Source organism: Nerophis ophidion, linkage group LG02 (genome assembly GCF_033978795.1).
Source record: "Nerophis ophidion isolate RoL-2023_Sa linkage group LG02, RoL_Noph_v1.0, whole genome shotgun sequence".
Taxonomy (NCBI): Eukaryota; Metazoa; Chordata; class Actinopteri; order Syngnathiformes; family Syngnathidae; genus Nerophis; species Nerophis ophidion.
In genome coordinates, this window is record NC_084612.1 from 61,275,574 (window position 1) to 61,290,494 (window position 14,921).

General features: G+C 41.8%; 2 protein-coding genes across 3 annotated transcripts in view; both read right to left on the minus strand.

The window, feature by feature from the left end:
- LOC133535088 (uncharacterized) overlaps positions 1-590 on the minus strand; it is a 47,593-nt gene extending 47,003 nt beyond the window's left edge. The window contains exon 1 of the transcript XR_009802144.1: positions 471-590. The gene's annotated coding sequence lies outside the window, so the exon portion shown is untranslated. The remainder of the gene's footprint in view (positions 1-470) is intronic.
- Positions 591-2,016: 1,426 nt separating this feature from the next.
- On the minus strand, positions 2,017-14,678 carry LOC133543388 (protein shisa-5-like). Of its 2 annotated transcripts, XM_061887931.1 has the most exons (6): positions 14,552-14,678; positions 14,278-14,434; positions 7,474-7,506; positions 3,981-4,141; positions 3,754-3,906; positions 2,017-2,215 (listed from the first exon to the last, which is right to left on the minus strand). In XM_061887931.1, exons 1-6 carry the CDS (start codon positions 14,616-14,618, stop codon positions 2,133-2,135), a joined length of 654 nt encoding a protein of 217 aa, XP_061743915.1. In that variant the 5' UTR covers positions 14,619-14,678; the 3' UTR covers positions 2,017-2,132. The 2 variants fall into 2 exon arrangements, with proteins under 2 accessions (XP_061743915.1, XP_061743924.1); XM_061887940.1 differs by lacking the exon at positions 7,474-7,506.
- Positions 14,679-14,921: the final 243 nt, after the last annotated feature.

Sequence of the window (14,921 nt, forward strand, 5' to 3'; positions counted from 1 at the left end):
TAAACCATCCATCCATCCATCCATTTTCTACCGCTTATTCCCTTTCGGGGTCGATATTAAACCATCACAAGAATAATTCTAAATTGTAAATTGAGGCTAACAAACATGTCCAATGCTACAAACAGGACCCAAACCAGGGTATGATATTAAGCTAACAGTAAGCTTGTGAACTTGATGCCAAACAGCCATTAGGCTACAATAAAACATACAAAATTAGTTGCAATACAGTTTTAAGCACATATTAAGTGATATTAAACCATCACAACAATAATTCAAAATTGTAAATTGAGGCTAACAAACATGTCCAATGCTACAAACAGGCCTCAACCAGGGTATGATATTAAGCTAGCAGTTAGCTTGTGAACTTGATGCCAAACAGCCATTAGGCTACAATAAAACATACAAAATGAGTTGCAATACAGTTTTAAGCACATATTAAGTGATATTAAACCGTATATAAAGTAACTCACCCTGTATTAACGCACACTGCCAATTAAAAAATTGACATCGAAGTTTCACTGTAAACTTTCAGAGAGTGCTGATGAAATGAGGCGGTCAATTGCCCCCTCCAGTGTCGTAAAAGTGAACTACACTCAAGCAACCCAATGACACAAAAAGAAAACAAGCGTTACAGGGACTGTCTTTTGTACAGTGTTGTTGTAGGACTATCTACTCCAGGGGTCACCAACGTGGTGCCAGGTTGTCCGTAAGGACCAGATGAGTCGCCCGCTGGCCTGTTCTAAAAATTGCTCAAATAGCAGCACTTACCAGTGAGCTGCCTCTATTTTTTAAATTGTATTTATTTACTAGCAAGCTGGTCTCGCCTTGCTGGACATTTTTAATTCTAAGAGAGACAAAACTCAAATAGAATTTGAAAATCCAAGAAAATATTATAAATACTTGGACTTCACTAGTTTAAATAAATTCATTTATTTTTTTACTTTGCTTCTTATGACTTTAAGAAAGACAATTCTAGAGAAAAAAATACAACCTTAAAAATGATTTTAGGATTTTTAAACACAAATACCTTTTTACCTTTTTAATTCCTTCCTCTTCTTTCCTGACAATTTAAATCAATGCTCAAGTATATATATTTTTTTATTGTAAAGAATAATAAATACATTTTAATTTAATTCTTCATTTTAGCTTCTGTTTTTTCAACAAAGAATATTTGTGAAATATATCTTCAAACTTATAATTAAAATAAAAAAAAATATTCTGGCAAATGTAGAAAATCTGTAGAATCAAATTTAAATCTTATTTCAAAGAATTTAGAATTTCTTTAAACATTTTTGTTTTGGAAAATCTAGAAGAAATAATGATTTGTCTTTGTTAGACATATAACTAGGTCCAATTTGTTGTATATTCCAACAAAACGCAGATTGGAATTTAACCTATTTGAAACATGTCATCAAAATTCTAAAACTAATCTTACTCAGGAAAAATTGCTAATGATGTTACATAAATTCCCTTTTTAATTTTTTCAAAAAGATTTTAATTAGATAGTTTTTTTTCTAGTTTTTCTCTTCATTTTTTGGGGTTGAATTTTGAATTTTAAAGAGTCGAAATTGAAGATGAACTGTGTTTCAAAATCAAATTTTCCTTTTTTTTCCTCTTTTAAATCATTCAATTAAGTGTTTTTTTTTCATTATTTATTCTCTACAAAAAACTTCCGTAAAAGGAAAAAAAATGTACGACGGAATGACAAACAGAAATACCCATTTTTCATATATACATATATAGATCTATTTATTAAAGGTAAATTGAGCAAATTGGCTATTTCTGGCAATTTATTTAAGTGTGTATCAAACTGGTAGCCCTTCGCATTAATCAGTACCCAAGAAGTAGGTCTTGGTTTCAAAAAGGTTGGTGACCCCTGATCTAGACTAACACCAAATGTTAGGATCCATGAACAGACACACACTGCTCCTCAAAACCCTTATTCTGTCCAAGCAGGCGCCAATCATGATTTAGAGTGCATGAGAAAGCGTTAATAAAAACAAATCTCTCATTGACCACGTTTGGTTTTTTTTAATAACATGTACAACAAGAGAAAACTGAACTAATGCTGTAATCATGAAGGATCCCACACAGGTGGTGACAAAAGCATGCAGTCCAAATCTTGGCGTGTGTTAGAGGTTGAAGCCGTAAGCAGGGTTGTATGGAGGCTGCGGATGCTGAACAGGAGCAGAAGGCGGAGCAGGTAGTTGATGCCCTGTGGGAGACAAAACAATTAATACAATATGATAAGCAAACATTAACATGCTAACATTTTATGCTAGCTTTTTAGCTTCAAATAAAGTATTGTTTATGGCTTTTGGATGTATTTTTAAAGTAACGTAGAGGCAGAATGAATTGATCCCATTAGCCAATTATTACAAATTAGAATTAAAAAAAAACTAACTTTTGTCTTCTTGTCTGGGATAAGGAAAACTCAAAAGCGATTCAGTTACTGACAGAAGCTAGTTTACGGCTAATGCAGTGGTATGGCAATGTGTTACCAGGCTAAAAAAAACAACTCCTTGGCGTTCGCTTATTCAGTAACAATGTCGCTACATCTAGGTAATTATGCAGTTTACGGGACGTAAATGTATCAGAATCAAGAATACTTTATTAATCCCCGAGGGGAAATCATCTATCTATGATATGATAAAGATTTTCCCCTGTTATCATGCTAACATTAGCATGCTAACTTTGTATGCTAGCATCCAAGATAATTTTAATATGTTTAAACCAAAACTTATTTGGTTAGGACATGTCTCCATCTTGCAGGTATACTAATTTCTCAATATGATAAGCAAACATTAGCATGGTAACATTTTATGCTAGCTTTTTAGCTGCAAATGAAGTATTGTTTATGGCTTTTGGATGTATTTTTAAAGTAACTTAGAGGCAGAATGAATTGATCCCATTAGCCATTATTACGAATTAGAATAAAAAAAAAAACTAACTTTTGTCTTCTTGTCTGTGATAAGGAAAACTCAAAAGCGATTCAGTTACTGACAGAAGCTAGATTACGGCTAATGCCGTGGTATGGCAATGTGTTACCAGGCTAAAAAAACAACTCCTTGGCGTTCGCTTATTCAGTAACAATGTCGCTACATCTAGGTAATTATGCAGTTTACGGGACGTAAAAGTATCATAATCAAAAATACTTTATTAATCCCTGAGGGGAAATCACCTATCTATGATACGATAAAGATTTTCCTCGGTTATCATGCTAACATTAACATGCTAACTTTGTATGCTAGCATCCAAGATAATTTTAATATGTTTAAACCAAAACTTATTTGTTTAGGACATCTTGCAAGTATACCTACTTCTCAATATGATAAGCTAACATTAGCATGCTAACATTTTATGCTAGCATCCTCGATAATTTTAATGTATTTAAACCAAAACGTATTTGTTTAGGACATCTCGCAAGTACCTACTTCTCAATATGATAAGTTAACATTAGCATGCTAACATTTTATGCTAGCTTTTTAGCTTCAAATGAAGCATTTTTAAAGTGATTTAGAGGCAGAATGAATTGATCCCATTAGCTGGATTGCTAGCTGATAATTACAAATTAGAATGCAAAAAAAAAAACTATTGTCATCTTGTCCGTGATAAGGATTGTGAACGATGGGCTAAATTCTCCCAAAAGAGCAGTTCTGCTTTGAATATAACTTGCAATGTTTGCAGTTCTTCCAGCAGTTGCTATATAAGATGTACAAAAAAACAAAAATAAGATTGTCGAAAAGAACTGACCAGCTTCAACGTATGGTGGAGGTGGTGGTGCTGCGGGAATGCCGTAACCAGGCTGCAGAGGCACGGCCTGGTAGCCCGGCTGAGACGGCGGGTAATGCTGTGCCGGAGGGGGCGGTTGATGGGGTACAGCGACAAAGGTGGTCGTCGGCACATCTTAAAAGACAAACGTGATATTTCCAGTGAGAAAAAACCGGCAACGACAGCGTTGACATCAGGTGGCGTCTCACTTTGACGCTGCGAGTTGCGGCCTTTTCTGCACTTCTTGTAGAAGAAGCAGCAGGGAGCCACAAAGCAGGCGACCAGACCCACGCAGAAGATGAGAGGGATGACGACGCCCAGGATGCTGCCCAAAAGTACAGCACGTTTGGCGTACTTTTCAAAGCGAGGCCTGCCGGGATGAAATAAAAATAAAAATAAAAACACACACTACAGTAGCATCATGGTTAAAATGTAGCAACAGTTAGTTCACCACTTCAGTAATGCATGGCACGACCTGATCTGTGCCAAAATACTTGGATCTGTCACTTCCTGGTCTCGCAATATTCCACGACCGAGCTGCTGTAACGTGATATTTAAATGTTTTATATAATATGACTAACTTAAATACTAAAATAAAACAATATAAAAATGAAAAAAGGGTAGATTTAAAAAAAAAAATCAGGGAGCGTTGTCGCCACAATTTCAACCACTTTCACTCCTTTGTCATTGCAAAATAAGACACACGGGGGCGCCATTGACTCCCATCAAGCAGAGTCCTGGGCATGACGTTTGTCACACCTATGGACCATGTTTTGTTTTGTCATGTTATGTTTTGATTTTGGACATTCAGTCACGTTTTTCACTTCCTGGTTTTCTCTGTTTCCATGCCAACGCATTAGTTCCCAGCTTGCCACGCCTCTGCCCTCAGTCCCACACCGGTTCCTGATTATCACAGCCAGTATTTAAGTAATTTTCTTTCTGTTCATCATTCGGTGATCTTCACATGCGCACGCACCCTACCCATGCTGCATCTCCTTCATGTCCTTGTCCATAGTTCCGTGCCGTGTAAGTTTTTGTATTTATGCCACAGTGCTAGTTTTGTTTTGTTTGTATATAGTCATGCCATTGTGCTGTTTTTGTTCTAAGTTTTAGTATAAATTATTATCCGCCATCGAGCGCGCTTTTTGTTTTGCCTTATTTATTGTATTTTGAGTATAAATAAAAAACATGTACCTGAATCCACGCCTGGCTCGTCCTGTAATCCCGCTGCGTCGAAGGAGCACAAACAACCCATGTCCAAGCCAAGTTGTGACAGAAAGATCCCAGCAAAAGTGCTCCTTCGCAGGAGATTTGGACGAGGCGTCTTTGGCGGTGCTGAGCGCGATGGAGGAGGAAACACGGCGCTACTCTTCCCTCGCTCAAAGAGGTTTGACGTTGGGGCCAAAGGGTGAAGAAGTGCCCATAGATTTCGCCTGGCCCGAAGATGACGCCATGTTGGCTCTCGACGTAGGACGGCGGGGAAGGCTTCCAGGTGCGGACAGGAAGCGCCGCGCCAGCAAGCTCCTCCCACTCAGGGCGGAAGTGGACCGCATGCTACTCAGACTCTCCATGACAACGTCACGCCACCGTCAGACATCACGGACCAGGATTTTCTTTTCAAATCTTTCACAATTAATCACCCACCTCCATCAGAAGATTCAAGCCCCATGACAATGATTAATTATTATAAAAAAATGATTTTGCACAACAGATCACAGCCATCCAAAGTTCATGCCACGCCCCCCAGGACTCAAGCTCCACCCACGTCACAAGAATGTTTTTTTTTCCTCACACAATCAAACCAAGACCAAAGAAAAAAGAATATATGGACAATTTAAAGGGGAGGATTCTGCCCCCCTCCTCCTCACCTCCCTCTGCCCACCCCAAAAGACTGTTCCGGATCACGGTGAAAGTGTCCGGGAGCCACTCCTTGAGGGGGGGGGGCTGGGGCTGGGGGTTGTTTGGTTGGTTCTGCTCAGTGCGGTGACAAGCCACAGCGACCAGCACGTCCCCCACCACCAGTCTTTCGGCCTGCTAAGCTGCAGCTTCCAGCGAGGCCACCTGCGTCAAGTCAACCTCCAAGATCAAGTCCACGTCAACCTCCAAGTCCACGTCAACCTCCAAGTCCACGTCAACCTCCAAGTCCAATTCCACGTCAACCTCCATGTCCACTTCCACGTCAACCTCCATGACCACGTCAACGTCCAAGTCCACGCCAACGTCCAAGTCCACGCCAAAGTCCAAGTCCACACCGCCAAGCGCCGCCAGTGCCAGCTCCACGAAGCCAAGCGCCCCCAGTGGCAGCTCCACGAAGCCAAGCGCCCCCAGTGGCAGCTCCACGAAGCCAAGCGCCCCCAGTGGCAGCTCCACGAAGCCAAGCGCCCCCGGTGGCAGCTCCACGAAGCCAAGCGCCCCCGGTGGGAGCTCCACGAAGCCAAGCGCCGCCAGTGTCAGCTCCACGTAGCCAAGCGCCGCCAGTGTCAGCTCCACGTAGCCAAGCGCCGCCAGTGTCAGCTCCACGTAGCCAAGCGCCGCCAGTGTCAGCTCCACGTAGCCAAGCGCCGCCAGCGGAAGCTCCACGTAGCCAAGCGCCGCCAGTGGCAGCTCCACGTAGCCAAGCGCCGCCAGTGGCAGCTCCACGTAGCCAAGCGCCGCCAGTGGCAGCTCCACGTCGCCAAGCGCCGCCAGTGGCAGCTCCACGTCGCCAAGCGCCGCCAGTGGCAGATCCACGTCCAAGTCGACCGCCAAGCCCAAGTCGACCGCCAAGCCCAAGTCGACCGTCAAGCCCAAGTCCACGCCGACCGCCAAGCCCAAGTCCACGCCGACCGCCAAGCCCAAGTCCACGACGAGCTTCATCGCCTGCCACGATGACGACGCGTCCGCCTCCTTGTCAGCCACGGATGTGGCTAATACGTGGTTGTCCGCCACGCCAAGGGTGCCGACCTCCGCGTCGGCCACAGTTGTGGCCACTACGTGGTCGTTCGCCACGCCCTCCTCGTCGGCCACAGTTGTGGTCTCCACGTGGTCGTCCGCCACGCCAAGGGGGTCGGCCACAGATATGGCCGTTCCCGGGTCGTCCACCTCGGTCCTCGACGCGTCGCCGCCACCTGACTCTGCCCCGATGGATACGGGGGCACGTGGTTTGGCGATCCACCGCCATGTCCCCCTCCCACCCTCCCATGACTTTTGATCATAGTTATGTTTTGGGGTTTTATTTTTGGACATCTGGAAGCTGACTTTAACGGGGGGGGCTCTGTCACAGCTATGGACCATGTTTTGTTTTGTCATGTTATGTTATGTTTTGATTTTGGACATTCAGTCACGTTTTTCACTTCCTGGTTTTGTTTGTTTCCATGCCAACGCATTAGTTCCCACCTTGTCACGCCCCTGCCCTCAGTCCCACACCGGTTTCTGATTATCACAGTCAGTATTTAAGTCATTTTCTTTCTGTTCATCATTCTGGGATCTTCACATGCGCACGCACCCTACCCATGCTGCACCTCCTTCATGTCCTTGTCCATAGTTCCATGCCGTGTAAGTTTTTGTATTTATGCCACAGTGCTAGTTTTGTTTTGTTTGTATATAGTCATGCCATTGTGCTGTTTTTGTTCTAACTTTTAGTATAAATTATTATCCGCCATCGAGCGCGCTTTTTGTTTTGCCTTATTTATTGTATTTTGAGTATAAATAAAAAACATGTACCTGAATTCACGCCTGGCTCGTCCTGTAATCCCGCTGCGTCGAAGGAGCACAAACAACCCATGTCCAAGCCAAGTTGTGACAACGTTAATGTCAGAGTTTGTTTGTGACGAACCCCAAGATGCAGAGATGGAGGCAGGCATGGAGTGAGAAAACATAATTTAAGATACTAGAACAAAAAACCAAAGAAAGGGTTCAAACCAAAAGCGCACATGTGGGCGGATAACAAACAAAAAGGCCTAGCGTGGAAGCAAACAGGTATCTAGCAGGAAACAGAGAAACTGGAAACAGCTAATGGCTAACAAGAAAACACAAAACCAAAAAGCTAGGAGAAAACAAACTACAAATAGCTAACAGGAACAGCTTACTGCTACCACAACAAGGACAAATAGTAGCACGACAGGTAGCAACAACACAAGAGCGACATCGACATGACAACAATCCAGCCCTGACTGGAGGACAAAAACAGAATCAAATAGAATTAGGCTGATTGACAACAGGTGTGGCCAGGTGCCAATCAGCCACAGCTGAGGGAAAAAAGCGATCAGGGAGAAACACAGGAAAGCAACAAAATAAGAGCGCTGACAGGAACTAAGAACAGGAAATACTAAACACAGAGGAAACAAAGACAAATGCCTAGGAAAAAAACTAAAACACAAACAAACTGTCAGGGGAAAGCCTGACAGTTAAAGTGCATCCGGCAGTGGAGGCTCCTCTGTGGGGTCTTAAAGGACTACTGAAATGAGATTTTCATATTTAAATGGGGATAGCAGGTCCATTCTATGTGTCATACTTGATCATTTCGCAATATTGCCATATTTTTGCTGAAAGGATTTAGTAGAGAACATCCACGATAAAGTTCGCAACTTTTGGTCGCTAATAAAAAAACCTTGCCTGTACCTGAAGTAGCATACGATGTGCGCGTGACATCACGGGTTGTAGGGCTCCTCACATACTCAAATTGTTTATAATCATAGCCACCAGCAGCAAGAGCGATTCGGACCGAGAAAGCGATGATTTCCCCATTAATTTGAGCGAGGATGAAAGATTTGTGGATGAGGAAAGTTAGAGTGAAGCACTAGAAGAAAAAACAAAAAAAGGGACGGCAGTGGGAGCAATTCAGATGTTATTAGACACATTTACTAGGATAATTCTGGAAAATCCCATATCTGCTTATTGTGTTTAAAGACTTGGTCTTCACTTGTATAAATAAATGTATTTATTTTTTTACTTTGCTTCTTATAACTTTCAGAAAGACAATTTTAGAGAAAAAATACAACCTTAAAAATGATTTTTGGATTTTTAAACACAAAAACCTTTTTACATTTTAAATTCCTTCCTCTTCTTTCCTGACAATTTAAATCAATGTTCAAGTATTTTATTTGTTTTTATTGTAAAGAATAATAAATACATTTTAATTTAATTCTTCATTTTAGCTTCTGTTTTTTCGATGAAGTATATTTGCGAAATATTTCTTCGAACTTATTATAATTAAAATTCCCCAAAAATATTCTGGCAAATCTAAAAAGTCTGTAGAAACAAATTTAAATCTTATTTCAAAGTCTTTTGAATTTCTTTGAAAATTTGTGTTCTGGAAAATCTAGAAATAAATAATGATTTGTCTTTGTTAGAAATATAGCTTGGTCCAATTTGTTATATATTCTAACAAAGTGCAGATTGGATTTTAACCTATTTAAAACATGTCATCAAAATTGTAAAATTAATCTTAATCAGGAAAAAATTACTAATGATGTTCCATAAATTATTTTTTTATTTTTTTCAAAAAGATTAGAATTAGCTAGTTTTTCTATTAATTTTTGTCGGTTCAATTTTGAATTTTAAAGAGTCGGAATTGAAGATAAACTATGCTTCAAAATTTAATTTTTTTTTTTTTTTCGTGTTTTCTCCTCTTTTAAAACGTTCAATTAAGTATTTTTTTCATAATTTACTCTCTACAAAAAAACTTCCGTAAAAGGAAAAAAAATGTACGACGGAATGACAGAAATACCCTTTATATATATATATATATATATATATATATATATATATATATATATATATATATATATATATATATATATATATATATATATATAAATATTTATTAAAGGTAAATTGAGCAAATTGGCGATTTCTGGTAATTTATTTAAGTGTGTATCAAACTGGTAGCCCTTCGCATTAATCAGTACCCAAGAAGTAGCTCTTGGTTTCAAAAAGGTTGATGACCCCTGGTATAGAGTATATATAATATGTAAATATTACATATATGTTATATTTTATATTGCTTCTATGGTACATTTTTAGTCTACTGTATACCTGCATTATTATCCTTTCCATCCTTTGTAACTAAGCTACAATGTGGAACAATAAAGTGTGTCTAATTCTAAGTTTAAACACAAAACTGCCAGGGGCAAAGTAGAGCCTTTATGTCGCAAATGCATCCCAAATTTAAATTTTCTTAATCTTTATGTAAGCCTAAAAATGAGCAAACCGGCATTATTGTCAGTCTTAACTCCAGAAACAAAAGGCCACATGCAAGGTTGGTTTTACGTCACAGCTTGCATTTCACTTTCTAACATTATTTGTGAAGCAAGTGCAATCGTAACAACAATTAATCATTTTGTATTGTATCATTCTAAAAAGATATCACCTCTAACTCGAAATGGCAACCACATATATCGAGTTACAAATATGTTTCCCTCTTGTTTTCATGTGGGGTTTTTTTGGGGCTTTTGGTTCAGGACCATGGCCGGCTCTATGCAGGGGCAAGAGGGGGCAGAGCCCCCTCAAATAAATGTCTTGCCCCCTCGAATCAAAATTTGAGAAAGCAAATTTGAATAAACTCACAAAATTACTACATTACAGGTTGACAAAAGTATCTGCACTAGCGGAAAAATCCGCCAAAAAAGGGACACCCACGATATATTAGTGTCGGCTTCCCTCTCATCCCTCCCTCCGCTGTGTGTGTATTCAACATTCCACAGGCTGCGCAGCACACACACACCCGCACACACCCTCAGCCCTCAGTAAACATCCAATCACTGTTGCAGTATGAAAGTAAAAGAAAAGGAAAAGTTGTCTACATTTATCATATACTTGTTAGGGTGGGTGTATTTGTGTAGTCTTATCTGTCATAAACACGTTTATCGTCGCGGACTTTCGGTGCTACGGAGTTCCTTTTTTTTTTTTTTTTTTTACAACTTGACGAGAGCAGTGACAACGGAGGCTCTGAGCAGCAGTGGTTTGGAAGGCAGAGAGCCTCCACTGTCCCTGTAACAAGCTACAAGTCATTTATGATGCTGTTAATGACGGTAAAAATTAAACATAAGGTTAGCAGTCCTCCTCTGCTGTCCTCTGTTCAGAGCGCAGTCCCTAGCAACGGCCTGTCTTACTTAGCAACGGTCTGGCAATCGACTGCTGGAATTCTTTTTCTGTTGTTTTTCTTGTAATTCTACATAGTCAACCTTTAATGTTTCAATCTACATTTTGTAATAAACTAATTATAAGTTTCATTTGATATGACCAAGACACCTACAAACAAAAACACAGCCGTTTTCATCAATTTACAAGCAAGTGGGTAACACACATACATTGGAGTGAATGAATTTTGTGCCCAGATGAGTGCCCACGTTCTGTTTTATAAATCAGTTTGAGATTCTTTTTTATCACATTATTCATCAGACTACCTTTCAGTTTTGTAAATATTGACTGTAGTGTGTGAAGTCCTACTTTGGGTCAAAATGTATTTGAGAGTTAGGCCATTCAGTTAAGATAAATGTTATGTTGTTGGTTGATAAAATCTGGATGAAGGATGTTTTATTTTATTTTATTCATTTATTCTTATTTTTCAGTTCCCCCCCTGAGGGATTGCCACCTTATTGTGGTCAGGGGGTTTGCGTGCCTCAGTGACCGTAAGAGCTATAACAGTAGGAGCTTAGTCTTCAGGTGGGACACCCAAGTTGGACAGGTCTGAAGGTAGAGACCTGACAAAGTGCAATCCACTACTCCAGGTTGGGGTTGGACACATAGCTAAAGACCCATTTCAATGAAGAAAGCATCGTTACTATAAGCACAGAAAAAAAAGTGCTGGAGCATGATGTGTACACATGATGCCCCTTTCACATTTCTGACTGCCCCCTCATATAAGCATGCCTAGAACCGCCCCTGTTCAGGACCCTTTGGGACTAGGACTGTGTGACAAGGGGTGGCGCTTTGGTGACTTCGGTGGTGCTTTTTTTGTGAGCTTCTAGATCTGCCTCCCGGGACACTTTTGGCCATGGAGACCAGCTGCTGGGTCTCTGCCCCACCAGAGTCCGTTTGGAGAGACTGGAGGAGATGCAGATGAAGAGACAGGAGCTGCGGAGCTGGCGTAGAGAGCCGGGACGGACAAGCTTCACACCGGCATTGCTGAATGAGCAAGTATCGGATACCTCGGTCTTCTTAGACGTACCCTCGCTCATCCATGCGGACAGGACACCGAGCGAGAGTGGAGTCTGCTCTCTTGGTTGCTTTGTTGGGTCTGCTCCTGCTGTCTCTGGCCATGGTCCCCCCCACCCCATCGGACAATGGCATGGAACACCGCAGAGGCCACCACAGTGTATATGTTTTTGTCTACTTTTGTTGTTGTTTTCCGTTTGTTTCCAGTACTCCCGGTAACAATTAGAGACACTACCTCAGTAGAAGCATTTAAGTCCCATCTTAAAACTCATTTGTATACTCTAGCCTTTAAATAGACCCCCTTTTTAGACCAGTTGATCTGCCGTTTCTGTCCTTTTCTGCTCTGCCCCCCTCTCCCTCATGGAGGGGAGGCACAGGTCCGGTGGCCATGGATGAAGTGCTGAGTGTCCAGAGTCTGTGCATCAGTTGGGGACATCTCTGCGCTGCTGACCCGTCTCTGCTCAGAATGGTCCCCTGCTGGCCCCACTATGGACTGGACTCTCACTATTATGCTAGATCCTCTATGGACTGGACTTCACAATATTATGCTAGATCCACTCGACATCCATGACACCGGTCGCCCTGGGGACGGGGGAGGTTCTCATCTTTAAGGTTTCTCATTGTCATCCCACCGGGTTTAGTTTTTCCTTGCCCTGATGTGGGATCTGAACCAAGGATGTAGCTGTGGCTTGTGCAGCCCTTTGAGAAATGTGTGATTTAGGGCTATATAAGTAAAAATGGATTGATTGATTTGACTTTTGTTGCTGTGTGAAGTGGCTGGTTGCATCAGATCTGCTGTTTTAATGTCTTTAAAGTCCTTTAATGTTTCCCTCTTACACACATGTTTATGTGTGCTATGGCTATGAGTTTTTTTTCCCCTTGGCCTCAGTCCGGACCAGGCTTGGACTGATTTTTTTTCTTCTCACCACTCGCCCCTCCCCAGCGTTTAACTGTTTTTCACCTTTTTTGTAAGGGTTGCCGTCAGCGATCGTGTTCTGTCTCCCTGTAATGTATGTCTGATCTTGAATGGGATCGTGCTGAAAATCTTAAATTGCCCTCGTGGATTATTATGCCACCCGAACGCCTCCCTAGGGAGGTGTTTAGGGCAGGTCCAACCGGTAGGAGGCCAAGGGGAACACCCAGGACACGTTGGGAAGACTATGTCTCTCACGGCCGGCCTGGGAACGCCTCGGGATCCCCCGGGAAGAGCTGCACGAAGCGGCTGGGGAAAGGGAAAGTTTGGGCTTCCCTGCTTATGCTGCTGCCCCCGCGACCCGACCTCGGATGGATGGATGGATGGATGGATGATTAAAGTATTTCTGTTTCGATTCGTTGTTAAAAAGAAATTCTTACACCCCTAGTAAAAACCCTTAACTTGTCTTGCTCTGTATATTGTACAGTATTTTGTATATTGTACAGGATTGCGTATTATTTCTATTGGATACTAGTCTGTTTATTTCAATTCTTACTTTTATCTTTATTACCTCTTGTGTAATTTATTTTTATCCGATTTTTGTTCCCACTACCGCACCTTAAATTGGCGTCCTTAATCTCCATCCATTTTCTACCGCTTATTCCCTTTGGGGTCGCGGGGGGCGCTGGTGCCTACCTCAGCTCCTATCGGGCGGAAGGCGGTGTACACCCTGGACAAGTCGCCACCTCATCGCAGGGCCGTCCTTAATCTCGTTTTATGCAAATATTGTCACGTTGGAAATGCATCGTGGATGCGTGTAGTGTCACCCCAGGATGCACGAGGACCAAGACAGGCAGGAATTGCAGGTAGGACTTGATTTAATATACAAAAATAAAAGAACACTGGTAAAAAAACAGGCAAAAGAAAAGGCGTGCCGAACGCAGGGTAAGCTAGGCTAAAACTTAGCATGGAGTCCAAAGAGTCCAAAAAGACGTGCCGAGCGCGCGAGAAGCTAAGGCGTAAATTAGCACAAGAATTTACAAAGTAGAGAAACTAACGTGTGAGTTGCATGAAGCAAACAACGAATCAAGAACGAACTGAAGACGAAGGCAGGCTTAAATACTAAAGAAACAATCAAAACACAGGTGCGTGACAAAAGCAGAGCAGGTGGAACAAATAAGAAACCATGGTAACCGAACAAACTAGGAAGTGCACCAACTAGGGATCGGAAGAGTCCAAAAATAGTCAGAAAACACACAAAAAGGATTCAAGAACAAAAGCTATGTATGAACCGGGCCGGCGGATCATGACAAATATGACAATAAAATCCATTCTACTCTAAAATGGAATGCTAAAGTGATCAGTTAGCATGGTAAAAAGTACCAAAAAAAAGAATTGTGATTTAAGTGTAAAAAGAAGTTTCCCACAGTCACAGTGGGTCTGTGTGCAAAGTGTACCTTTCATCACATCTCTCCTGATCGTCCTGGGTCAGACGCTGAGTGTGGTCGGCGCAGCAGAACTTGGTGTCACACTGTCCACAGCAGTGCATGCGGCCACAGTGGGCGCCATCGTGACGGACGCCGCTCTTGTCCAAGTAGCTGGTACAGTCATCGGCTGGAACATGACAAAGACAAACAAGAAAGTCTCAAAGTCAGGCTGTCAATTTGCAAATGACAGCCCGGCCGAAGTACTCTAAAAAGTCTGACAGAAGTCTATAAAAGGGAGACTCACCCCATGTGGTCGGGATCTGGGCTAAACAGGGGACAAACAGTAGAATGGACAAAACCAATGACACCATTGCTGCAGACACACTGACAGTAGAACTCGTGTGTGTGTGTGTGTGTGTGTGTGTGTGTGTGTGTGTCACACCCAACAGGCAAGTCATCAAACAACATTCCTGACTTCAATGAAAGAAAAGGTTGGGTGTGATAATGAAGCCAAATTTAAATATGGACACTCGTTTTGATTTTTTAGGTGCCCGTTTACAGTGGGGTAAAAAAAAAGTATTTAGTCAGCCACCGATTGTGCAAGTTCTCCCACTTAAAATGATGACATAGGTCTGTAATTTTAATCATATGTACACTTCAACTGTGAGAGACAG

Excerpts from the sequence above, each read along its gene's own strand:
- LOC133543388 (XM_061887931.1), bottom strand. The coding sequence starts at position 14,618 with ATGGTGTCATTGGTTTTGTCCATTCTACTGTTTGTCCCCTGTTTAGCC. Across the intron at positions 3,907-3,980 it reads CCGCAACTCGCAGCGTCAAA|ATGTGCCGACGACCACCTTT; the intron begins GTGAGACGCCAC and ends TTGTCTTTTAAG. Across the intron at positions 2,216-3,753 it reads TCCACCATACGTTGAAGCTG|GGCATCAACTACCTGCTCCG; the intron begins GTCAGTTCTTTT and ends TGTCTCCCACAG.